We start from the raw sequence: 24,602 nt of genomic DNA on the forward strand, positions 1-24,602 counted from the left end.
GTCCCTACATGCCCCAGAGAGTCCCCACATGCCCCAGAGGGTCCTGACTTGCCCCGGGGGGGTCCCTATGTGCACCAGGGGGGATCCGCACGTGCCCCAGAGGGTCCCTACTTGCCCCGGGGGGGGGTCCGCACGTGCCCCAGGGGGTCCCTGCTTGCCCCAGGGGGGTCTCTACATGCCCCAGGGGGTCCCTACTTGCCCCAGGGTGGTCCCTATGTGCCCCAGAGAGTCCCCACATGCCCCAGGGGGGTCCCTACATGCCCCAGGGGGGCCCTTACTTACTCCAGAAGGCCCCTATTTGCCCCAGGGGAGTCCCCACGTGCCCCAGAGAGTCCCCACGTGCCCCAGAGGGTCCCTGCTTGCCCCAGGGGCGTCCTTATGTGCGCCAGAGGGTCCCTATGTGCCCCAGGGGGTCCTTATGTGCCCCAGGGGGGCTCCTACGTGCCCTGGAGGGCTCCTGCTTGCCCCAGGGGGGTCCCTATGTGCCCCAGAGGGTCCTGACTTGCCCCAGGGGGGTCCCTATGTGCCCCGAAAGATCCCGACTTGCCCCAGGGGGGTCCTTATGTGCTCTGGAGGATCCCTACGTGCCCCAGGGGGGCCCCGACTTGCCCCAAGGGTGTTCCTAGGTGCCCCAGAGGGTCCCGACTTGCCCCAGAGAGCCCCTACTTGCCCCAGGGAGGTCCCTATGTGCCCCAGAGAGTCCCTACATGCTCCAGAGAGCCCCAACTTGCCCCAGGGGGGTCCTTATGTACCCCGGAGGGTCCCTACGTGCCCCAGGGGGGTCCCTACGTGCTCTAGAAGGCCCCTATTTGCCCCAAGGGGACTCCTACTTGCCCCAGGCGCCCGTAACCTGCCCCGGGGCGGTGAGAGGGGGGTCCCTATTTGCCCCCCACCCCGGGGAGAGCGCCCGCAGCCCGGCGCCGGTTCCCCCCCTCCGTGACGCGCCTCCTCCCGCGCCCTCCGCGCAGCCATGCACACGCCGGCGCCGGCCGAACTCTTCATCTCGGGCGCCATCCCGGGCTCGGGCACGTTCCCGTCGTCGTCGGCGCTCAGCGCCTACCAGCACCCGGCGTCGTTCAGCGGCCGCAGCTTCCCGGTGAGCTCGTCGCTGAGCCTGCAGGACGCCGCCTTCAGCCCCAGCTCCAACGGGCTCCTCTCGCCGCACGACCCGCTGCTGCACATCAAGCCGGCGCAGGGCAGCGTGCCGTCGTCGCTGAGCTTCGAGCGCCTGGGCAGCGCCGTGCTGGGCCCCGGTTTGCCGGCGCAGAGCTCGGCTTACCGCAGCGCCCAGGAGTCGGCGTCCCGCCACTTGCCGTCGCAGTTCAACCTGCTGCCGTCGTCGCTGGCGGCGCCCGCCGAGCAGCCGGCGCAGCTCTACAACGCCTCCGTCTTCGGCGGCGCGCCCGCCATGGAGCGGGCCGTGCCGCGCCAGGACAGCGTCATCAAGCACTACCAGCGGCCCGCCGGCGCCCAGCCGGGCCTGCCGCCCGCCGCCCACTCGCTGCAGCACTACCTGAGCTGCGGCGGCGCCTACCAGCAAATGCCGCACCGCGCCGGCCTCTCCTGCAGCCCCTTGGGCGAGCAGTCGCCCGCCGCTTCCGAAGCTTCCCAGCAACCTCCCAAAACGGCCCAAGCCGCTCGGCAGGAAGCGGCGCCCGGTTATCGACCCATCATCCAATCGCCCGGTTATTCCGGCACCGGCGCCGCCGCCGCCTCCACTTCCAAATCCAAAAGCTACTCGGCCTCGCGCCAGCCGCCCCGCTCCACCGCCACCCCCAAGTGCCAAAGCAGCTACACCTCGTCCACGCCGAAAGCCAGCTCCGTCATCGCCAGCCAGTCGCCCGCCTACTCGCCGGGCCAGCCGCAAGGTTTGCTGGCCATGGGGCAAGCGGGCGGCTACGGCGGCGGCCAAGCGCAGAGCCTCTCCGCCGTCAGCCAGGCCTCGCAGGCTTTCGGCGGCACGCCGGCTCCCGAGCTGCCCGGCGGTGCCAAAGCGCCCAGTTACCCGCCGGGGCAGGCTCAACCGCCTCAAAACGCTCCGGGCGCTCCGGCTTTACAACCGTGCGTCAGCCAGAGTCAAACGTACTCGCCGGAACAGCTCCAAGCGCTTCCGTACGGCGTCCAACCCGAGGTGAGCCAAGCGGCGGGTTACGGGCCGCCGCACTCGCAGGGTTTGCCCACCGCCAGCCCCTCGCTCAGCTACAGCACCGGGCACTCGCCGGCGATGCCGGCGCACGGCCAAGGCCTCGCTTACGCCCACGGCCAGAGCCTCAACGACTCCAGCCCTTCGCAGATCATCCGCCCCTTGCAGTCGCCTCCGGCCAACCGCCCGCAGAGCGTGGCCTCGCCGGGCCAGTCGCAAAAATACCTCGGCTCGGTGCTTTCGCCTTCTTTCATGGCGCCGGGGCCGGGGCCGGGTTACGGCGCGGCGCCGGCGGCTTTGGAACGAGGGGCGGCGTACGGCAAGGCGAAGAGCGAAGCCGACCTGCTGGGCGCCGAGCGCACCGAGGACGAGGATTTCCTCATCCAGCACCTGCTGCAGGCTCCCAGCCCGCCGCGGGGACCGGCCGAGGGGCTGGCGCAGTGCGAGGAGCGCGGCGCCAAAGCCCTGGCGGCTTACGGCGCTCTGGCCAAACCCGAGGAACGTTACCACCTGCAGAGCGTCATCCGGCCCAACTCCAACCTGGAGAGCCAAGCGCTGGAGCTCTCGCTGCAGGGCCTCAAGGAGAAGAAGAAGAACGAGCGGCCCAAGGACTATCCGCACGCCCGCTCCACCCCGGAGGCTCTGGCCACCTCGGTGGTGCATTACGGCCACCAAGCGGGCGCCCTCGACTCACTACGGGCAGGACATGAAGAAGTCGGTGGAGCACCTGCAAGGCGCCCACCTGGACGGCGGCGGCGGCGGCGGCAAGGAGCTGCCCCAAGCTCACTCCTACCTGCAGAAGACGCCCGAGCACGGGCGCCTGGTGGCCGAAGCGCCCGCCCTGGAGCCCCACGGCTTGCTGTTGGATTCGGCGCCCGATTTGGCTCCGTTGGCTTTGGCGCCGGCTCCGGGCGCCCCGGCGCAGGGTCAGCTGTTGCAATCGGTGTTGACGCACACGCAGAGCCAGCTGCACCCGCGGGCCAAGGGCCGGGCGCCGCTGGACGTGCACCTCTTGGAGCAGCAGCAGCGCATGGCGCCGCCGCCGCCAGCCGGGCGCCCCCGTCGCCGCAGCTGCAGCTGCAAGCGCTCGAAGCTCACCTGCACCAAGCGCACGTGCGCTCGCAGGCGCTGGAGCCGCAGGCTTCGCCCCGGCTGCGGGCGCAGCTGCAGCCCGAGGCCATGGAGGTGCTGCCGCAAGGCGCCTTGCCGCAAGCGCAGGAGATCCAGGATTTCCTGGAGCCCGAGCTCGCCCTGGAGCCTCACCTGGGCCAAGGCGGCGGGGGTGCAGGCGCCCGCTCACCTGCTGCCGCCGCCGCCAGCCGCCCGCCTCCTCCTCCTCCTCCTCCCGCCGCCGGCGCCGGCTTGGAGCCCGAGGCGTCGCAGCAAGTGCCGCCGGCGCCGCTGGAGCCCAAGGAGCAATCCGTTCGAGGGCGGCAGCCCGGCGGGCGGCAAGCAGCGCTTCGTGCCCCTCACCTCCATCTGCTTCCCCCGATTCGCTGCTGCAGGACGAGGACCGCAGCTTCTTCCCCCGGCATGGAGGACATGTTCGGCCCGCCGCCCTGCGGCCCCGACGACTTCCCCAAAGCCGCCTGCGCCGACGACGAGGCGCCGGGCCTGGAGCGGCCCGAGGGCCTCAAGGCGCCCGCTTACGACATGCTGCCGCCGGGCCAGAGCTACCCGGGCTTCTGCGGCGGCTGGGTTGGGGCGGCGGCGGTGACGGCAACGGCGAGCAGCACTTGGCGCTGGAGGCCGCCAAGCACGAGCTGCCTTCCACCGTCAACGCCGAGCCGCTGGGGCTCATCCAGAGCGGCCACGGCGGCGGGTGACGGCGGTGGCGGCAGCAAGCCGCCCTTGGCCTCCCCCCATTTTCTGCTCTTCCAAGCCCAAGAAGCTGCTCAAAACCTCCTCGTTCCACCTGCTGCGCAAGCGGGAGCCCTTCCCGCCGCCCAAGAAGACCTACGCGCAGGAGTACGAGTTCGAGGACGACGAGGACAAGGCGGACGCCCCCGCCGACATCCGCCTCAACAGCCGCCGCCTGCCCGACCTGCTGCCCGACCTCATCTCCAGCTGCCGCGCCCGCCCCAGCCTCAGCCCCATGGGCGACATCGACTTCTGCCCCCACCCCGGCGCCCACGACGGCCCCAAGAAGCGCTGGCCGCAAGCCCACCAAGCCCAAGCGCGAGGGACCCCCCCGGCCCCGCGGGCGCCCCCCGCATCCGGCCCCTGGCCGAACCCCACGGCCTCCTGCCTCCCGACGGCCCCCAAGAAACCCCGGGGACGGGGACGGGGACGGGGCAAGAAGGGACCCGAGGACGGGGCCGACGGCAACGCCCTGGAGCCCCTCAAGCCCCTCAAGGTGACGGAGGTGGGGGCTCCGTGGGGGGATTTGGGGGGCCCTGGGGGGGTTTGGAGGGGCTGGGGATGCTCTGGGGTGGTGGGATGGGGTGTTTTGGGGGTGCTGGGGGGGTTTGGAGGAGCTGGGGGTGCTCTGGGGTGGTGGGATGGGGTGTTCTGGGGGACGCTGGGGGTGTTTGGGGGGTGCTGAGGGTGTTTGGAGGGGCTGGGGGTGCCCTGGGGTGGTGGGATGGGGTGTTTTGGGGGTGCTGGGGGGGTTTGGGGGGCACTGGGGGGGTTTGGAGGGGCTGGGGGTGCTCTGGGGTGGTGGGATGGGGTGTTTTGGGGGTGCTGGGGGGGGTTTGGGGGGCACCGGGGGGGCTATTGGGGGTATTATGGGGGGCTACAGGGACACCGGGGGGGTCTCGGGGGGCACTGGGGGACTATTGGGGTATTCTGGGGGATCTTGGGGGGCTATCGGGGTATTTGGGGGGTCCTGGGGGGGCTATCGGGGTATTATGGGGGATCCTGGGGGGTCCTGGGGGGCTATTGGAGTATTAGGGGGGGTCCTGGGGGGCTGTTGGGGTATTATGGGGGATCCTGGGGGATCTTGGGGGGCTATTGGAGTATTATGGGGGTTCTGGGGGACTATTGGGGTATTCTGGGGGGTCCTGGGGGGTCCTGGGGGGCTATTGGGGTATTATGGGGGGTCCTGGGGGTCCTGGGGGGCTATTGGGGTATTCTGGGGGGTCCTGGGGGCTATCGGGGTATTATGGGGGACCCCGGCGGGTGCCAGGAGAGGCCCTGACGCCTCCGCGGGTCTCTGCCCCCCCCGTCCCCCCCCCGGCGCAGATCAAGCTGGCGGTGCCCAAGGGGGGCGAGGGGGCCGCCGGGCGAAGCGGGGGCCCCCCCGGGCGCCCCGCCGGGCGAGGGGCCCCTGGACAGCAGCCAGACGCGCGAGCGCATCAAGCAGAAGATCAAGGAGGTGGAGGAGAAGCAGCCGGAGATGAAGTCGGGCTTCATGGCCTCCTTCCTCGACTTCCTCAAGTCCGGCAAGCGGCCAGCAGCTGCCGCCGGCCGCCACCAGCCCATCCAAGACGCCCCGGGTGCCCCCGGCTCCCCCCTTCGCCGTGGGGCCCCCCATGCTGCCGGGGGGCCTGGACGGGGCCGAGGGCGAGGGCTTGGTCATGGCCTGCCCCAGCCCCTGCAAGCGGCTCGACGAGGAGCTCAAGCGCAACCTGGAGACGTTGCCTTCCTTCTCCTCCGACGAGGAGGACTCGGTCAGCAAGAACCAGGACCTGCAGAAGAGCATCTCCCTCCGCCATCTCCGCCCTCTACGACCCCGCCGACCGCAAGGACCCCGACCCCGCCGGTGGGTGCCTTAACCCCCCCCTTTTTAGGACCTTCTTGGGCCTCCTAGACCTCCTCCGTGGCTCTCCGGGGCCCCTAGATGTTCCCTGGGACCCCTTGATACCCCTCGGGACCTTCTTGGGAACCCTAGATACCCTCTGGGACCCTCCTGGGGCTCCTTGCTACCTCCTCAGGACTTTCGGGGGTCCCCTAGATACCCCTGGGTCCCCTAGGTGCCCCCTGGACCCCTCCAGGGCACCTAGATGTCCCCGGGACCCCTTGATACCCCTCGGGACCTTCCGGGGAACCCTAGATACCCCTGGGTCCCCTAGGTGCTCCCTGGACCCCTCCAGGGCACCTAGATGTCCCCGGGACCCCTAGATACCGCCCAGGACCTTCCTGGGAACCCTACATACCCTTGTGGGATCTTCTTGGGTCCCTTGATACCCTCTGGGACCTTCCCGAGCCCCTAGGTATCCCCTGAGACCCCTAGATACACCCAGGATCTTCCTGGGGCCCCTAGATGTTCCTTGAGACCCCTAGATATGCCCCCAGGACCCGTATTTACCCCCTGGGACCCTCTTGGGATGCTTACGTACCCTTCAGGTCCTTCTGAGGGCTTCTAGGTACCCACTAGGATCTTCCTAGGACCCATAAATGTCCCCCAGGAGTCCTAGATATGTCCCTGGGTCCCCTAGGCACCCCCTGGATCTCTCCAGGGCACCTAGATGTCCCCAGGACCCCTAGATACCCCCTGGGACTTTCCTGGGGACCCCTAGATACCCTTGTGGGACCTTCCAAGGTCCTTAGATACCTTCTGAGACCCCTTAGATATCCCCAGGGTCTTTTTGGGGTCCCTAGATGTTCTCTGAGACCCCTAGGTACACCCCCCCGGACCCATATTTACCCCCTGGGGCCCTCCTGGGACCCCTAAATGTCCCCCAGGACCCCTAGAGACCTCCCCAGCCCCCTGGGACCCCCCTGGGACCCCTAAATGTTCCCTGGGACCCCTAGAGACCCCTCCAAGACTCCTGGGATCGCCTGGGACTCCTAAATGTCCCCTGGGAGCCCTAGAGACCCCCCCAGACCCTCCTGGGGCTCCTAAATGTCCCCCGAGACCCCTAGAGACCCCCCCCAGCCCCCTGGAACCCTCCTGGGACCCCTAGAAACCCCCCCCAGACCTTCCTGGGGCTTCTAAATGTCCCCTGGGACCCCTAGAGACCCCCCCAGACCTTCCTGGGGCTTCTAAATGTCCCCTGGGACCCCTAGAGACCCCCCCCCCAGACCCTCCTGGGACCCCTAAATGTCCCCTGGGACCCCTAGAGACCCCCCCAGACCCTCTTGGGACTCCTAAATGTCCCCCGGGACCCCTAGAGACCCCCCCCCCAGACCCTCCTGGGACCCCTAAATGTCCCCTGGGACCCCTAGAGACCCCTCCCGAGACCCTCCCAAGACCCCTGGGACCACCCGGGACCCCTAAATGTCCCCTGGGACCCCTAGAGACCCCTCCCGAGACCCTCCCAAGACCCCTGGGACCACCCGGGACCCCTAAATGTCCCCTGGGACCCCTAGAGACCCCCCCCGAGACCCCCTCAAGACCCCTGGGACCCCCCCTGGGACCCCTAAATGTCCCCCGGGAGCTTCCCTGAACCCCCAGGTGCCCTCGGGACCCTCCTGGAGCCCCCTTCGCTCCCCCCCCCCCCAGAGCTACATCTCCCCCCCCCCAATATCGCGATATGGAGGAAGGGGGGGGGGGGGGGACACCCCACGTCACGTGTCCCCGTGCCCCACGTCACGTGTCCCCCGCAGACGCCCCCCCCCGGCGGAGGAGAAGCCGCCCAGCCCGGCGCCCTCGGAGGGCTCGCAGCCGGAGCCCCCCGCGGCGGGTGGCGGCATCGGCGGCCTCCTCGGTGCCACCATCGGCAGCGGTGGCCTCCTCGGCGTCCCCCCCCGCGGCCAGGCCCCCCCCCCCCCGAGGTGCCGGTGGGCCCCGGTGGTGGCGGTGGCGGTGGCGGCGGCGTCGCCGGAGCGCGAGGAGCCCGAGGACTCGCGGCCGCTGCACCTGGCCAAGAAGCAGGAGACGGCGGCCGTGTGCGGCGACACGGACGAGGACGAGGCCGAGAGCGGCGGCGAGGGCATCTTCCGCTGAGCGCGACGAGTTCGTCGTGCGCGTCGAGGACATCCAGGCCCTCAAGGTGGGCGCCGGGAGCAACTGGGAGGCACTGGGAGGCACTGGGAGGGACTGGGGAGACGCTGGGAGCGATGGGGAGGAACTGAGAGAGATTGGAGAGACGCTGGGAGCGACTGGGAGTGATGGGGAGGCTCTGGAGAGACACCGGGGTGGACTGGGAGTGATGGGGAGGGACTGGGGAGGCACTGGGAGGGACTGGGAGCGATGGGGAGGGACTGGGGAGGCACTGGAGCGACTGGGAGCGATGGGGAGGGCCTGGAGAGACACTGGGAGGGACTGGGAGTGATGGGGAGGGACTGGGGACACTGGGAGGGACTGGGAGTGATGGGAGGGACTGGGGAGCACTGGGAGAGACTGGGAGGGACTGGGGAGCACTGGGAGGGACTGGGAGGCACTGGGAGGGACTGGGGAACACTGGGAGAGACTGGAGGGACTGGGGGGCACTGGGAGGGACTGGGAGGGACTGGGAGAGACTGGGAGTGATGGGGAGGGACTGGGGAGATACTGGGAGGGACTGGGGAGCACTGGGAGGGACTGGGAGGGCCTGGGAGGGACTGGGAGGGCCTGGGAGTGATGAAGAGCGACGGGGGGGGGGCTCTGGGAGAGACTTTGAAGGACCAGGAGGGACTGGGGGTCTCGGGGCCGGGGGGGGGGGAATAGGCACTGGGAGGCACTGGGAGATACTGGGAGGGCCGGGGGGGGGCCCGGGGGGGGGGGTCGGGGCAGCCCGGACCCCCCCCCCCAGCTGGCCCTGCAGACAGGCCGTGAGCCCCCCCCGATTTGGGGGGGGGACGGGATGGGATGGGACGGGACGGCACTGGGAGGTCTCTGGAGGGCACTGGGAGGCACTGGGAGGCACTGGGAGATACTGGGAGGCACTGGGGGGCCCGGGGGGGGGGTCGGGGCGGCCCTGACCCCCCCCCCCCGCCCCCCCCTCGCCCCCCCCAGCTGGCGCTGCAGACGGGCCGCGAGCCCCCCCCCCCCGATCTGGGGATGGGATGGGATGGCACTGGGAGGGCACTGGGAGGCACTGGGAGATACTGGGAGGCACCGGGAGGGCCGGGGGGGGTCGGGGCGGCCCTGACCCCCCCCGCCCCCCCTTGCCCCCCCCAGCTGGCGCTGCAGACGGGCCGCGAGCCCCCCCCCATCTGGCGGGTGCAGAAAGCCCTGCTCCAAAAATTCACGCCCGAGATCAAGGACGGGCAGCGGCAGTTCTGCGCCACCAGCAACGTGAGTGGGGGGGGGGGGGGACACGGGGACCCCCCCCCCGGGAAGGGGAACCCCTCCTCTGGGAAATGGGGACCCCCCCCGGGGAAACGGGGACCCTCCTGGGGGAGATGCGACCCCCCCCTGGGGGAAACGGGGACCCCCCCCCCGGTCCCTGGGGGGGTATTTGGGGTCGGGGGGTGGCAGAGGGGGTCCTGGGGGGTCCCTGGGGGGGGTATTTGGGGTCAGGGGGGTTCCCTGGGGCTTCCCTGGGGGGGTATTTGGGGTCGGAGGGAGCCTGGGGGGTGTCCCCTGGGGGGGTATTTGGGATTGGGGGGGGGGGTCCCTGGAGGATATTTGGGTTGGGGGGCAGCAAAGGGGGTCCTGGGGGGCTCCCTGGGGGGGTATTTGGGGTCGGGGGGTGCCTGGGGGTGCCTGGGGGTATTAGGGATTGGGGGGGCCTGGGTGGTCCCTGGGGGGGTATTTGGGGTCGGGGGGTTTCTGGGGGGGGGGTCCCTGGGGGGGTCTTTGGAGACGGGGGGGTGGCGGGGGGGGTCCTGGGGGGGGTATTAGGGGTCGGGGGGGCCTGGGGAGCTCCCAGGGGGGGTCTTTGGGGTCGGGGGGGACCTGGGGGGGTCCCTGGGGGGGGTATTTGGGATCGGAGGGAGCCTGGGGGGTCCCTGGGGGGGTATTTGGGGTCAGGGGGGTCTTGGGGGGTTCCCGGGGGGGTATTTGGGGTCGGGGGGGACCTGGGGGGTCCTGGGGGGGTATTTGGGGTCAGGAGGTGGCAGAAGGAATCCTGGCAGGACCTGGGGGGTTATGTGGGGCTGGGGGGGGGGGTCTCAGGGGGTTATTTGGGGCCAGGGGGCACCTGGGGGGGGGTCCTGGGGGGGTATTTGGGGTCAGGGGGCACCTGGGGGGGTCCCTGAGGGGATATTTGGGGTCAGGGGGTGGCGGGGGGGTCCCTGGGGGGGTATTTGGGGGTCGGAGGGAACCTGGGGGGGTCCCCGGGGGGGTATTTGGGGTCGGGGGGGGGGCTGGGGGGGTCCCTGGGGGGGTCTTTGGGGTCGGGGGGGGCCTGGGGGGGTCCCTGGGGGGGTATTTGGGGTCAGGGGGGCAGGGGGGGGTCCCTGGGGGGGTATTTGGGGTCGGGGAGGGCCTGGGGGGGTTTCCCGGGGGGTATTTGGGGTTGGGGGGGGACCTGGGGGGGTTCCTGGGGGGGGTATTTGGGGTCAGGGGGGTCCTGGGGGGGTCCCGGGGGGGTATTTGGGGTCGGGGGGGTGGTGGTGGGGTCCCTGGGGGGGTATTTGGGGTCGGGGGGGGCCTGGGGGGGTTCCCGGGGGGTATTTGGGGTCGGGGGGGACCTGGGGGGGTCCCTGGGGGGGTATTTGGGGTCGGGGGGGGCCTGGGGGGGTCCCGGGGGGGGGGTATTTGGGGTCAGGAGGTGGCAGAGGGAATCCCGGCAGGACCTGGAGGTTATCTGGGGCTGGGGGGGGGGGGGGCTCAGGGGGTTATTTGGGGCCAGGGAGCAGCGGGGGGGGGGGGTCCGGGGGGGGGTTATTTGGGGCACCCTGACCCCCCCCCCTCCGTGTCCCCCCCCCCGCAGTACCTGGGCTATTTCGGGGACGCCAAGAACCGGTACCAGCGGCTCTACGTGAAGTTCCTGGAGAACATCAACAAGAAGGACTACGTGCGGGTGTGCTCCCGCAAGCCCTGGCACCGGCCCCTCGCCGCCGTCAGGTGGGGACACGGGGACACGGGGACACGGGGGACGTGGGGGGGACACGGGGACATGGGGACGCGGGGGGGGACACGGGGGACGCGGGGGGGGACCGCGGGGGACGCGGGGAGCCGGGGGACGCGGGGGACGTGCGGGTGTGCTCCCGCAAGCCCTGGCACCGGGCCCCTCGCCGCCGTCAGGTGGGGACACGGCGGGGACACAGGAACACAGGGGGGACATGGGGACGTGGGGACATGGGGAGGACGCAGGGGCACAGGGGGGACATGGGGGGACATGGAGGAACATGGGGGGACATGGGGGGGACATGGAGGGACATGAGGGACATGGGGGACATGGGACATGGAGAGACATGGGGGACACAGGGGGACATGGAAGGATACGGGGGGACATGGAGGGACATGGGGGACATGGACATGAAGAACACGGGACATGGAGGGACATGGAAGGACACGAGACATGGGGGACATGGGGGACATGGGACATGGAGAGACATGGGGGACACAGGGGGACATGGAAGGATACGGGGGGACATGGAGGGACATGGGGGACATGGACATGAAGAACACAGGACATGGAGGGACATGGAAGGACACGAGACATGGGGGACATGGGGGACATGGACATGGAGAGACATGGGGGACACAGGGGGACATGGAAGGATACGGGGGGACATGGAGGGACATGGGGGACATGGACATGAAGAACACAGGACATGGAGGGACATGGAAGGACACGAGACATGGGGGACATGGGGGACATGGGACATGGAGAGACATGGGGGACACAGGGGGACATGGAAGGATACGGGGGGACATGGAGGGACATGGGGGACATGGACATGAAGAACACAGGACATGGAGGGACATGGAAGGACACGAGACATGGGGGACATGGGACATGGGGGGGGACACGGACACAGGGACGTGGCAGGGGCCACGAGGACCAATGGACATGGGGACACGGAGGGGCGACAAGGCTGGGGGGGGACATTTTGGGGGGTCCCCATCACCTTGGGGACCCTTTGGAGGGGATCCCCCTCCCCCCCCCACTTCCCAGGGGACCTTTTAGGGTCCCCACAGCCCTTAGGGACATTTCGGGGTCCCCTTGTAACCCCCCCTTCCCCCCCCCCCCCCCCGCAGGAGGCAGAGCCAACCCAAAGCCGCCGGCCCCAAAACCCCGGCGCCCCCCCAAAGCCGAGAAACCCGGCGGCCCCGACAAGCCCCCCCAAAAGCGAGCGCCCCGACAAGCCCCCCCGGCCCGACAGACCCCCCAAAGCCGAGAAACCCCCCAAAGCCGAGAAGCCCGAGGCCCCGGCCCCCCGGCGCCGGCCGCGGGGCCCCCCCGGCCCCCCCCGGGCCCCCCCAAACCCAAGCCCAAGCCCCCCAAAGTCAAGGCCGAGCCCCCCCCCAAAAAGCGGAAAAATGGCTCAAGGAGGCGGCGACGTCGTCCGAATCCGAGTCCAGCCCCGACCCCCAGAGCGAGGAGGGTGAGCCGCCCCCGCCGGCTTTCGGGGGGCCCCCTGGGGGGGGGTTGGGGGGGCTCCTGGGGCTATTTGGGGGGGGATTTGGGGGTCTTTCGGGGGCCCCCGGGGTTTGTTTTGGGGGGATTTGGTGTGTTTTGGGGGGCCCTGGGGCTTTTCGGGGGGGGGATTTGGGGTGTTTCGGGGGCCCCTGGGGTTTGTTTTGGGGGGATTTGGGGTGTTTGGGGGGGGCCCTGGGACTTGTTTTGGGGGGATTTGGGGTGTTTCAGGGGCCCCTGGGGTTTGTTTTGGGGGGATTTGGGGTGTTTTGGGGGGCCCTGGGGCTTTTCGGGGGGGGGATTTGGGGTGTTTCGGGGGCCCCTGGGGTTTGTTTTGGGGGGATTTGGGGTGTTTGGGGGGGGGCCCTGGGACTTGTTTTGGGGGGATTTGGGGTGTTTCAGGGGCCCCTGGGGTTTGTTTTGGGGGGGATTTGGGGTGTTTGGGGGGGCCCTGGGGCTTTTTGGGGGGGGATTTGGGGTCTTTTGGGGGCCCCTGGGGTCTTTCAGGGGCCCCTGGGGTTTGTTTTGGGGGATTTGAGGTCTTTCAGGGGCCCCTGGGACTTGTTTTGGGGGGATTTGGGGTGTTTCAGGGGCCCCCTGGGGTTTGTTTTGGGGGGATTTGAGGTCTTTTGGGGGCCCCTGGGGTCTTTCGGGGGCCCCTGAGGTTTGTTTTAGGGGGGATTTGGGGTGTTTTGGGGGGCCCCTGGGGTCTTTCGGGGGCCCCTGGACTTGTTTTGGGGGGACTTGGGGTCTTTCGGGGGCTCCTAAAGTTTGTTTTGGGGGGATTTGGGGGTGTTCTGGAGGGCTCTGAGGTTTTGGGGAGCCCCTGGGGCTTTTGGGGGGGATTTGGGGTCTTTTGAGGGCCCCTGAGGTTTTGGGGGGCCCCTGGGGCTTTTTTGGATTGTTTTGGGGGGATTTGGGGGTGTTCTGGGGGCCCCTGAGGTTTTGGGGGGCCCCTGAAGCATGTTTGGGGGGGACTTGGGGTCTCTTGGGGGCCCTGGGGTTTTGGGGAGCCCCTGGGGCTTGTTTGGGAGCGGATTTAGGGGTCTTTTGGGGGCCCTTGGAGTTTGGGGAGTTCTTGGGGTCTTTGGGGGACCCCTGGGGTTTGTTTGGGGAGGATTTGGGGTGTTTTGGGGGCCCTGAATTTTTTGGGGGCCTGGGGCTTGTTTTGGGGGATTTGGGGGTCTTTCAGGTGCCACTGGAGTTTGTTTTGGGGGATTTGGGGGTGTTTTGGGGGGCCTGAGGTTTTTGGGGGCCCTGGGGCTTATTTTGGGGGGATTTGGGGACTTTTGGGGTCCCCTGAGGTTCTGGGGGGCCCCTGGGCTTCTTTGGGGGGATTTGGAGTCTTTTGGGGGCCCCTGGGTTTGGGGGGAGGGCCAAGGAAGGGGCGGGGCTCCTCCTGTGGGCGGGGCTCTCCTCAAAGGGGGCGGGGCTCATTAAAGGTGCAAGGAGGTGGTTCCCTCGGGGAAAAGGGTGGGCGGGGCCCTTCCTGATGGGTGGGACTCCCAGTTAAAAGGGGCGGGGCTCTCCAGTAGGGTGGGGGCATGGCTGAAAGGGGCGGGGCTCCCCTTTAAAGGGCCAGCACACCTCTGTAACCCACCCCAGCCTGGCATTGGGTGCTGCCCTGCGTTGAAAGGAGTGGGCGGGGCCTTCCCTTGTGGGCGGGGCTCGGGCCCCCTAGGTGGGCGGGGCTCCGCCTTAAAGGGGCGCCACCCTCCGCAGAGCGGGCGCCCCCGGGGCGGGTGCTGAACACGCGGGCCATGAAGGAGATGTACCGCAGCTACGTGGAGATGCTGGTGAGCACCGCCCTGGACCCCGACATGATCCAGGCGCTCGAGGACACCAACGGTGAGCCCCGCCCCTGGCCCCGCCCCCTCCGGACCCCACCCCCCCTGCGGCCCCTCCCCCGGCCCCCGCTAACGCCGCCCCTCGCCCCCAGATGAGCTCTACCTGCCGCCCATGCGCAAGATCGACGGCATCCTCAACGACCACAAGAAGAAGGTCCTCAAGCGGGTGACGCTGAACCCGTCCTTGCAGGTGGGCTGGCCGGGGGTGCGATGGGGCTGGGGGGGGCTGTAATGGGGCTGGGGGCTGCAATGGGGCTGGAGGAGGTTCTTGGGGGCTTGCAATGGGGCTGGGAGAAGGTTTTATGGGGCTGCAACAGGGCTGAAGGAGATTCTTGGGGGGCTGCAGTGGAGTTGGGGGGCTGTAATGGTGCTGGGGGCTGCAATGGGGCTGGAGGAGATTCTTGGGGGGCTGCAGTGGGGGTGGAGAGAGGTTGTGGCCATCGCACTGGGGCTGGAGGGGGGTCCTGGGGGTCAAAATGGGCCTAGGGGGTCCTGGGGGTCACAGCAGGGCTGGGGTGGGGTCCTGGGGGGCTGCAGTGGGGCTGAAGGAGGGTCCTGGGGGGCTGCAGTGGGGCTGGAGAGGGGTGTCCTGTGGTGTCTCCAGATGACATTGGGTGCCATGGTGCCCCATGGGTGCCCATAGGTGACGTTGGTGCTATGGGGATCCCTAGATGATGTTGGGCGCCGTGGGTGCCCCGTGGGTGTCTGTAGATCATGTTGGGTGCTGTGAGTGCTATGGGGATCCCTAGATGACGTTGGGTGCCGTGGGTGCCCCATGGGTGTCCATGGGTGACATTGGGTGCTATGGGATCCCTAGATGATGTTGGGCGCCGTGGGTGCCCCGTGGGTGTCTCCAGATGACATTGGGTGCCGTGGGTGCCCATGGGTGTCCATGGTGACATTGGGTGCTATGGGGATCCCTAGATGATGTTGGCGCCGTGGGTGCCCCATGGGTGTCTCCAGATGACATTGGGTGCCGTGGGTGCCCCATGGGTGTCCATAGGTGACGTTGGGTGCTGTGGGGATCCCTAGATGATGTTGGGCGCCGTGGCGCCCCATGGTGTCTCCAGATGATGTTGGGTGCTGTGGGTGCCCATGGGTGTCCATAGGTGACGTTGGGTGCTATGGGGATCCCTAGATGATGTTGGTGCCGTGGGCACCCCATTGGTGTCTCCAGATGACGTTGGGTCCCGTGGGTGCCCCATGGGTGTCCATGGGTGACGCTGGTGCTATGGGGATCCCTAGATGATGTTGGGCGCCATGGGTGCCCCATGGATGTCTGTAGATCACGTTGGGTGCTGTGGGTGCCATGGGGATCCCTAGATGCTGTTGGGTGCTGTGGGCGCTCCATGAGCATCTCTAGATGATGTTGGACATCCCGGGTGCCCTGGGAGGTCCATAAATGATATTGGTGCTATGGGTGCCCCATGGATGTCTCCAGATGACCTTGGGTGCTATAGGTGCCCTGTGGAGGTCCATAAATGATACTGTGTGCTGCGTACATGCCCCATGGGTGATTTTAGGTGATGTTGGGTGACATGGGTGCCCATGGAGGTCCATAAATGACATTGGGTGCTGCGCGTGTGCCCATGGGTGTCTGTAGTAATGTTGGCTGACATGGGTGCCCCGTGGAGGTCCATAAATGATATTGAGTGCTGCACACGTGCCCCATGGTGTCTCTAGGTGATGTTGGGTGACATGGGTACCCCATGGAGGTCCATAAATGACATTGGGTGCTGCGCACGTGCCCCATGGGTGATTTTAGGTGTTGCTGGTGCCGTGGGTGCCCGTGGAGGTCTCTAGATGACGTTGGGTGGCCCGTGGGTGCTGGTGGCGTCCGTAGGAGATGCGAGGTGCGCGGGAGGGGGGTGCCGGGATGTCCCCGGGGCCCGCGGGTGACGCGGCCGCCCCCCAGGAGGCCCTGCACACCTTCCCCCAGCTGCACGCCGAGCCCGGGGAGTCGCTGGTGAAGCTGCGCCCCGGCGGCGAGCCCTACAACCGCAAGACCCTCAGCAAGGTCAAGAGGAGCGTGGGCAAGCCCAGGTATGGAGGTCCTGGGAGATCCTGAGGGTCCTGGGGGGTGGTTCTGGGGGGTCCCAGGTGGTCCCAAGGGTCCTGGGGAAGTCCTGGAGGTCCTGGGTGTCCCAGGAGGTCCCCACAACCACAAGACCCTCAGCAAGGTTGAGAAGAGCCTGGGCAAGCCCCAGGTATGGAGGTCCAGAAGGTCCTGAGGGTCCTGAGTGGCGGTTCTGGGGGGTCCCAGGGGGTCCCAAGGGTCCTGGGGGAGTTCTGGAGGTCCTGGGGAAGTCCTGGAGGTCCTGGGTGTCCCAGGAGGTCCCACAACCACAAGACCCTCAGCAAGGTCAAGAGAAGCCTAGCAAGCCCCAGGTGTGGAGGTCCTGAGGGGTCCTGGAAGTCCTGAGGGTCCTGGGTGGTGTTCTGGGGGGTCCCAGGTGGTCCCAAGGGTCCTGGGGGGGTTCTGGAGGTCCTGGGGGAAGTCCTGGAGATCCTGGGTGTCCAGGAGGTCCCCGCAACCACAAGACCCTCAGCAAGGTCAAGAGAAGCCTAGGCAAGCCCCAGGTGTGGAGGTCCTGAGGGGTCCTGGAAGGTCCTGAGGGTCCTGGGTGGTGGTTCTGGGGGGTCCCAGGTGGTCCCAAGGGTCCTGGGGGGTTCTGGAGGTCCTGGGGGAAGTCCTGGAGGTCCTGGGTGTCCCAGGAGGTCCCCGCAACCACAAGACCCTCAGCAAGGTCAAGAGAAGCCTAGGCAAGCCCCAGGTGTGGAGGTCCTGAGGGGTCCTGGAAGGTCTGAGGGTCCTGGGTGGTGGTTCTGGGGGGTCCCAGGTGGTCCCAAGGGTCCTGGGGGGTTCTGGAGGTCCTGGGGGAAGTCCTGGAGGTCCTGGGTGTCCCAGGAGGTCCCCGCAACCACAAGACCCTCAGCAAGGTCAGAGAAGCTAGGCAAGCCCCAGGTGTGGAGGTCCTGAGGGGTCCTGAAGGTCCTGAGGGTCCTGGGTGGTGGTTCTGGGGGGTCCCAGGTGGTCCCAAGGGTCCTGGGGGGTTCTGGAGGTCCTGGGGAAGTCCTGGAGATCCTGGGTGTCCCAGGAGGTCCCCACAACCACAAGACCGTCAGCAAAGACCCTGGCAAGCCCCAAGTACGGAGGTCCTTGGGGGGGGGGAGTCCCAGGGGGTCCTGAGGGTCCTGGGGGGGGTTGTGGGTCTTGAGGTGCTCCTGGGGGTCCCCACAATTTCAAGACCCTCAGCATGGTAAGGAGGAGCCTGGGCAAGACCCAGGTTGGGGGTCCCGAAGGACCTGGGGGGATCTTGGTGGGGTCTCAGGGGCATCTGAGGGTCTTGAGAGGGTTCCTGGAGGTCCCAGGGTGTGGTGAGGGGTCTTCTGGGGGGTCCTGGAGATCCCATGGGGTCCTGAGGGTGCTGGGGGGGGGTCTGGATGTTCCCAGGGTGTCATTGGGGGGGCTGGGGGTGTCCGGGAGGGGGACTTAGGGCCACCTGAGGGTCTGGGGGGGGTTCCTGGAGGTCCTAGGGTGTGGTGAGGGGTCTCCTAGGGGGTCCTGGAGATCCTATGGGGTCCTGAGGGTGCTGGGGGAGGTGCTGGGGTCCCAGGGGCTCAGGGGGGTCCCTGCAGGACGGGTTTCGGGGGGCCACGGCTGAGCCCCCCCCGTCCCTGTCCCCACCACACAGGAGTTCAAGGTGGAGGTGGAGAAGTCCTTCTTCTACACGCTCTACCACTCGCTGCACCACTACAAGTACCACACCTTCCTGCGCTGCAAGGACGAGGTGAGACCCCCCGCATCCCCCCGCGTCCCCCCGCGTCCCTCCGTGTCCCTCCTCACTGTCCCCATCACCGTGTCCCACCCTGCACCTCATGGCTGCGTCCCATCTCCATCTTCTGTCATTGTCCCCATCGTTGTGTCCCATCCCTGCACCCCATGGCCGCGTCCCATCTCCATCCTTTGTCACTGTCCCTATCACCATGTCCCATCTCCATGTTCTGTCACTCTCCCCGTCACCGTGTCCCGTCCCTGCACCCCATGGCCACGTCCCATCTCCATCTTCTGTTCCTGTCCCTGTCCCTGTCACCGTGTCCCATCTCCATCTTCTGTCCCTGTCCCCATCGTTGTGTCCTGTCCCTGCACCCCATGGCCACGTCCCATCTCCATCTTCATAGTCACTGTCCCCATCGTTCCATCGTTGTGTCCCGTCCCTGCACCCCATGGCCACATCCCGTCTCCATCTTCTGTCACTGTCCTCATCATCACGTCCCATCACCACGTCCCATCTCCATCTTCTGTCACTGTCCCCATCGTTGTGTCCTGTCCCTGCACCCCATGGCCGCATCCCGTCTCCATCTTCAGTCACTGTCCCCATCGTTCCATCGTTGTGTCCTGTCCCTGCACCCCATGGCCACGTCCCATCTCCATCTTCTGTCACTGTCCCCATTGCCATGTCCCATCCCTGCATCCCATGGCCATGTCCCATCTCCATCCTTTGTCAAGGTCCCCATCACCATGTCCCATCTCCATCTTCTGTCACTGTCCCCATCGCCATGTCCCATCCCTGCATCCCATGGCCATGTCCCACCTCCATCCTTTGTCACGGTCCCCATCACCATGTCCCATCTCCATGTTCTGCCACTGTCTCCATTGCTGTGTCCCATCCCTGCACCCCATGGCTGCGTCCCATCTCCATCTTCAGTCACTGTCCCCGTCGTTCCATCATTGTGTCACTGTCCCTGCACCCCATGGCCATGTCCCATCTCCATCTTCAGTCACTGTCCCCATCACCGTGTCCCATCTCCATGTTCTGTCACTCTCCCCATCACCGTGTCCCATCCCTGCACCCCATGGCCACGTCCCATCTCCATGTTCTGTCACTCTCCCCGTCACCGTGTCCCGTCCCTGCACCCCATGGCCGCGTCCCACCTCCATCTTTTGTCACTGTCCCCGTCGCCATGTCCCATCTCCATGTTTTGTCACTCTCCCCGTCTCCATGTCCCGTCCCTGCACCCCATGGACACGTCCCGTCTCCATCTTTTGTCACTGTCCCCATCACCGTGTCCCATCTCCCATCCCTGCATCCCATGGCCATGTCCAACCTCCATCTTCAGTCACTGTCCCCATCGTTCCATCGTTGTGTCCTGTCCCTGCACCCCATGGCCACGTCCCATCTCCATCTTTTGTCACTGTCCTCATCACCGTGTCCCATCCCTGCATCCCATGGCCACGTCCCTTCTCCATCTTCAGTCACTGTCCTCATCACCATGTCCCATCCCTGCATCCCATGGCCACGTCCCATCTCCATCTTCAGTCACTGTCCTCATCACCGTGTCCCATCCCTGCATCCCATGGCCACGTCCCTTCTCCATCTTCAGTCACTGTCCTCATCACCGTGTCCCATCCCTGCATCCCATGGCCACGTCCCTTCTCCATCTTCAGTCACTGTCCTCATCACCGTGTCCCATCCCTGCACCCCATGGCCACGTCCCATCTCCATCTTCAGTCACTGTCCTCATCACCGTGTCCCATCCCTGCACCCCATGGCCACGTCCCATCTCCATCTTCAGTCACTGTCCTCATCACCGTGTCCCATCCCTGCATCCCATGGCCACGTCCCATCTCCATCTTCAGTCACTGTCCTCATCACCGTGTCCCATCCCTGCATCCCATGGCCACGTCCCTTCTCCATCTTCAGTCACTGTCCTCATCACCGTGTCCCATCCCTGCATCCCATGGCCACGTCCCATCTCCATCTTCAGTCACTGTCCTCATCACCGTGTCCCATCCCTGCATCCCATGGCCACGTCCCATCTCCATCTTCAGTCACTGTCCTCATCACCGTGTCCCATCCCTGCACCCCATGGCCACGTTCCATCTCCATCTTTTGTCACTGTCTCCATCACTGTGTCCCACCTCCATCCTTTGTCATGGTCCCCATCACCACGTCCCATCTCCATGTTCTGTCACTGTCCCCGTCGCCGTGTCCCATCCGCGGGCTCGTCGCCGCCCCCGTGTCCCACCCCCGTCCCCGCCGCCGCCCCGGCGTCCCGCCCCCGGCGGTGACGGCGCGGGCGTCCCCTCCGCCCGCAGACGACGGCCATCGAGGGCCAGGACGAGGACCTGGGGCAGGAGGAGGTGGTGCAGCAGTGCATGCGCAACCAGGCCTGGCTCGAGCGCCTCTTCGACTCCTTCAGCGACCTCCTCACGCAGGCCCAGACCAAGTGCGCGTGACCCGGGGACGGGGACGCCCCCCCCCCCGGGATGGGGACACCCCCCCGCCACGGGGACACCCCCCGCCACGGGGACATCTCCCGCCACGGGGACGTTCTCCCCAACGGGGACATCCTCCGCCACGGGGACGTTCTCCCCAACGGGGACGTTCTCCCCAACGGGGACATCCTCCGCCACGGGGACACCCTCCGCCATGGGGACGTTCTCCCCAACGGGGACATCCTCCGCCACGGGGACACCCTCCGCCACGGGGACGTTCTCCCCAACGGGGACGTTCTCCCCAACGGGGACATCCTCCGCCACGGGGACATCCTCCACGACGGAGACGCTCCCCGTGATGGGGACGCTCTCCAGGACAGGGACATTCTCCAAGACGGGGATGCTCCACGGATTGGGGACACCCCACGGATTGGGGACGCCCCACGGATGGGGACATCCTCCAGGACGGAGATGGTCTCCGGGACAGGGACGCTTCCCGGGGTTGGGGACGCCTCCTGGGACGGGGGCGTCCTCCGAAATGAGGACGTTCTCCTGGGAAGGGGGCACCCCACGGATGGGGGCACCTCCTGGGATGGGGACACCTTCCAAGATGGGGACGTTCTCCTGGGATGGGGACGTTCTCCAAGATGGGGGCATCTCCTGGGATGGGGACACCTTCCAAGATAGGGACATTCTCCTGGGATGGGGACATTCTCCAAGATGGGGACGTTCTCCTGGGATGGGGACGTTCTCCAAGATGGGGGCATCTCCTGGGATGGGGACACCTTCCAAGATAGGGACATTCTCCTGGGATGGGGACATTCTCCAAGATGGGGACGTTCTCCTGGGATGGGGCCACCTCCTGGGATGGGGACGTTCTCCAAGATGAGGATGTGCTGGGATGGGGACCCCCCCCAAGATGGGGACCAATTCCAGGATGGGGACGTCCTCCAAGATGGGGACGTTCTCCTGGGACGGGGCCACCTCCTGGGATGGGGACGTTCTCCAAGATGAGGACGTTCTGGATGGGGACCCCCCCCAAGATGGGGACCCCCCCCAAGATGGGGACCAATTCCAGGATGGGGACGTCCTCCAAGATGGGGACGTTCTCCTGGGATGGGGCCACCCCCTAGGACTTGGGGACCCCCCCTGCCAGAGATGGGGACCCCCCCCAGGAGAAGGAGACCCCCCCCTCTCCTTGGGGACAAGGACCCCCAATGTGGGGACAAGGACCCCCCCCAGGATCAGGATTCCCCCCTCCATGGGCTCCCCCCCCCTCCCCAGCACCCCAATTTTGGGGGCCCCCCCCCGGGGCATCGGAGGGAGCGAGGGGCTTCACCCCCCCCAAGCCCCCCCTTAAAAAAAGGGGGGGGTCCGGGGCCCCCCCCCACGTGTCCCCCCCCCCCCCCGGAGCCCCCTTATTTATATATATATGTATAAATGTCTATTTAGTAGCCTCCATCCTGGCGGGGGGGGGGGGGGGGGCCCGGACGCCTGGGCCCTCTCCCTTTTGGGGGGGGGGGACACACACACACCTGGGTCCCCCCCCCCTTCCAGGAGGAGCCAGGACTCCTGGGCCCCTCGGCCTTTGGGGTGAGAAACAGGGTTTTTGGGGGTGTGTGGGGGGGGGCACCCGGACTCCTGGGCCCCTTTTCCATGTGCCCCCCCCCCCAAAAACCGGGACCAGCCCATTCCCCCCCCCGCCCCCCCCCCCCCCGCCGGGGTGTCCTGTATATAAGTATTAAAGGGGGGGGGGTTGAGGGGGGGGTCCCAAGCCAACGGGGGGGGTGTTTCCCCCCCAAAAAAGGGGGGGTTCCCCCCCCAAAATAAGGACCATCAGCCCCCCCCACCCCAAAATCCACCCCCCCCCTATTTATTGCCAAGTCCCCTCCCCCGGCTGGCTGGATTTTGGGGGGGGGGGGGAGGAAAAAATATAAAGGGGGGGGTGTTTTGGGGGGGCCGGGGGGGGTTTTTTGGCGGGGGGGGGCTTGTACATAGTGTATAGGGTCAAAGTCTCTATGTATCATATCGTATCGCCGGGGCCCCCCCCTCTCCTTCCCCCCCCCCGGGGCCGGATTTTTGCCCCCCCCCGGCCCCAAATTTGCCCCCCCCCCGGCCCCCATCGCCCTCCCCCCTCTCGGTTCTTTTTTTTTGTTGTTTTTTCCTCATTTTTTTTTTAATTATTATAATTATTATTATATATATTGGGGGGGTTCTGCGCCCCCCCCGCGTCACTCCTGTCGTCCCCCCCCCCGCCATGAAAACGTATCGCCCCCCCCCAAAAAAACCCCACCCAAATCCCCGAATCCGGCCCCAAACCTGGGGCTCTACCCCCCTTTCCCCCCCCCGCGCCCCCCGCCCCGGGGTATTTATTGGGGGCGGTTTCGGGGAGGGGGGGGGGAGCAGCAGCGGCGGGGGGGGGGGGTCGCGCCGCCTCTTCCCCCCCCCCCCAATTTCCGCGTTTCCCCCCCCCCCCCCTTTTCTACGGTGTATCGTGTCCGTGTTCGCGGCCGCCGCGGGTTCGTGTCGTGGGTGTTGCCGAGACCTTTTTATCGTTGCCGCGTGTCCGCAGCCTCCTTCTTTTTTTGGGGGGGGGGTCTCGGGGTGGGGGGGGGCTCGGGAAGCTGCGGGGGGGGGTCTCGCACGAGGGGGACTCGCACTTGTGCAGTGTGGGGGGGGTCTCGCACAAGTGGGGGGGGTCGTTGCACCGGGGGGGGGTCTCACACGGGGGGGGGGGTCTCGCACGAGGGGTTTTTGCAGGTGGGGGGGGGTCTCATATAGCTGCGGGGGCCTGATGCCGCTGTGGGGGGGGGGTCTCATACGAGTGGGGGGGGTCATTGCACGAGGGGGTCTTGCACAAGGGGGGGTCTCGATCTGGGGGGCTCGTAGAAGTGTGGGGGGGTCTCACATGAGGGGGGTCTCGCAGGAGTGGGGGGGGGTCTCGCCCGAGTGGGGGCTCTTGTGTGTGTGTGGGGGGGCTCACACGAGTCGGGGGGGGGCTCTCGCACGAGGGGGTCCCGTAGGACTTGTGGGGGGGGGTCTCACGCCTGGGGGGGGGCGTCACGCAAGGGGGGGGGACATCGAACGACGGGGTCTCACATGAGCGCGTGTGATTCTCCCCCCCCCCGTTCCCGTGACGCCCCCCCCGGCCCACGCGTGACCCCCAGCCCCTCCCGCACACGCGTGTGCACGCCGGCTTTAAGGCACTTTAATGTGTTGTTCCCCCCCCCCCGAGGAGGGGGGGGGCTCTTTGGTATTTACAGCGCTTGGGGGGGGGCTGAGGCCCCCCCAAAACTCGTGGCACCGATGGGGACGCACGCAGGCGCACGCGTGTTTTCCCGTGTTCGCACGGGGAACGTGCGGGGCCCCCCCCACGGCGGCGGGGGGGGGGATGTAAGCGAAGCTGGGGGCCCCCACCCGGACGCCTGGGTCCTTTTGGGGTGGGGGGGGGACCCCAAAAAGGGGCGTGGAGGAGCCCCAGGGACCCCAAAGTGGAGGTCTGGGGGGGGGGCTGTGAACAAGGGGGGGTCCTGGGGCCCCAAAGTGGGGGTTTGGTGTGGGGGGGGCGCTGTGAAAAAGGGGGTGCGGGGACCCCCAAAACGGGGAGCTGGGGGGAGGCCCCAAAATGGGGGTTTGGGGGGGGCCAAGACTCCCCGAAATGGGGGTCTCAGGAAGCCCCAAACGGCCCCCCCCACGAGGGAGAGGAACCTGGGGACCCCCAAAACTGGGGGGGGCCCCTACCTGGATGGGGGGGTCCCTAAAAAAAAGATTTTTGGGTGGGGGGGGCATCATGGAGGAACATCCAGAGCCCCCCCAAAACCAAGATCTGGGGGGAGGGGGTGTCCCTGTGAGAAAAGCCCCCCCACACACACTTGGGGGGGGCACCCCACACCCCCTTGATTGGGGGGGGCAGTTAGAGGAGGGCACAGGGGCAGCCCGCCGCCTCCTTGCCCCCGGGGGGGGCCGCCAGCGCCGGGGGGGTCTCCTGCTCCTGGAAGCGCCTGCGGGAGAGCGAGAAAGGGGGGGTGAGACAATGCGTTTTGGGGGGGGTA

The 24,602-nt window shown here is 67.3% G+C and overlaps 3 protein-coding genes across 3 annotated transcripts in view; 1 reads left to right on the top strand and 2 right to left on the bottom strand.

Moving 5' to 3' along the window:
• The window catches only part of PRR12 (proline rich 12), a 28,555-nt gene extending 6,671 nt beyond the window's left edge, over window positions 1-21,884 (top strand). Inside the window, 28 exon segments of the mRNA XM_067314286.1 lie at window positions 969-2,836; window positions 2,838-3,179; window positions 3,182-3,562; window positions 3,564-3,629; window positions 3,631-3,669; window positions 3,671-3,832; window positions 3,835-3,957; window positions 3,960-4,295; window positions 4,297-4,350; window positions 4,352-4,402; window positions 4,404-4,499; window positions 5,330-5,367; window positions 5,369-5,525; window positions 5,740-5,793; window positions 5,795-5,853; window positions 7,637-7,973; window positions 7,975-8,022; window positions 9,132-9,248; window positions 10,831-10,964; window positions 12,105-12,220; window positions 12,267-12,380; window positions 12,383-12,451; window positions 14,206-14,331; window positions 14,423-14,520; window positions 16,246-16,347; window positions 16,884-16,910; window positions 18,026-18,121; window positions 20,431-21,884. Of these exon segments, the coding sequence (XP_067170387.1) occupies window positions 969-2,836; window positions 2,838-3,179; window positions 3,182-3,562; window positions 3,564-3,629; window positions 3,631-3,669; window positions 3,671-3,832; window positions 3,835-3,957; window positions 3,960-4,295; window positions 4,297-4,350; window positions 4,352-4,402; window positions 4,404-4,499; window positions 5,330-5,367; window positions 5,369-5,525; window positions 5,740-5,793; window positions 5,795-5,853; window positions 7,637-7,973; window positions 7,975-8,022; window positions 9,132-9,248; window positions 10,831-10,964; window positions 12,105-12,220; window positions 12,267-12,380; window positions 12,383-12,451; window positions 14,206-14,331; window positions 14,423-14,520; window positions 16,246-16,347; window positions 16,884-16,910; window positions 18,026-18,121; window positions 20,431-20,571 (5,351 nt within the window). The 3' untranslated portion in view covers window positions 20,572-21,884.
• The window catches only part of LOC136994914 (nitric oxide synthase-interacting protein-like), a 76,926-nt gene that overhangs the window by 15,652 nt on the left and 36,672 nt on the right, over window positions 1-24,602 (bottom strand).
• Window positions 24,464-24,602, bottom strand: part of LOC136994884 (proline-rich protein 12-like) — a 15,663-nt gene continuing 15,524 nt past the window's right edge. Inside the window, 1 exon segment of the mRNA XM_067314287.1 lies at window positions 24,464-24,551. Within this exon segment, the coding sequence (XP_067170388.1) occupies window positions 24,464-24,551 (88 nt within the window).

The sequence above is a fragment of the Apteryx mantelli genome, chromosome 34, assembly GCF_036417845.1.
Source record: "Apteryx mantelli isolate bAptMan1 chromosome 34, bAptMan1.hap1, whole genome shotgun sequence".
NCBI classification, from domain to species: domain Eukaryota; kingdom Metazoa; phylum Chordata; class Aves; order Apterygiformes; family Apterygidae; genus Apteryx; species Apteryx mantelli.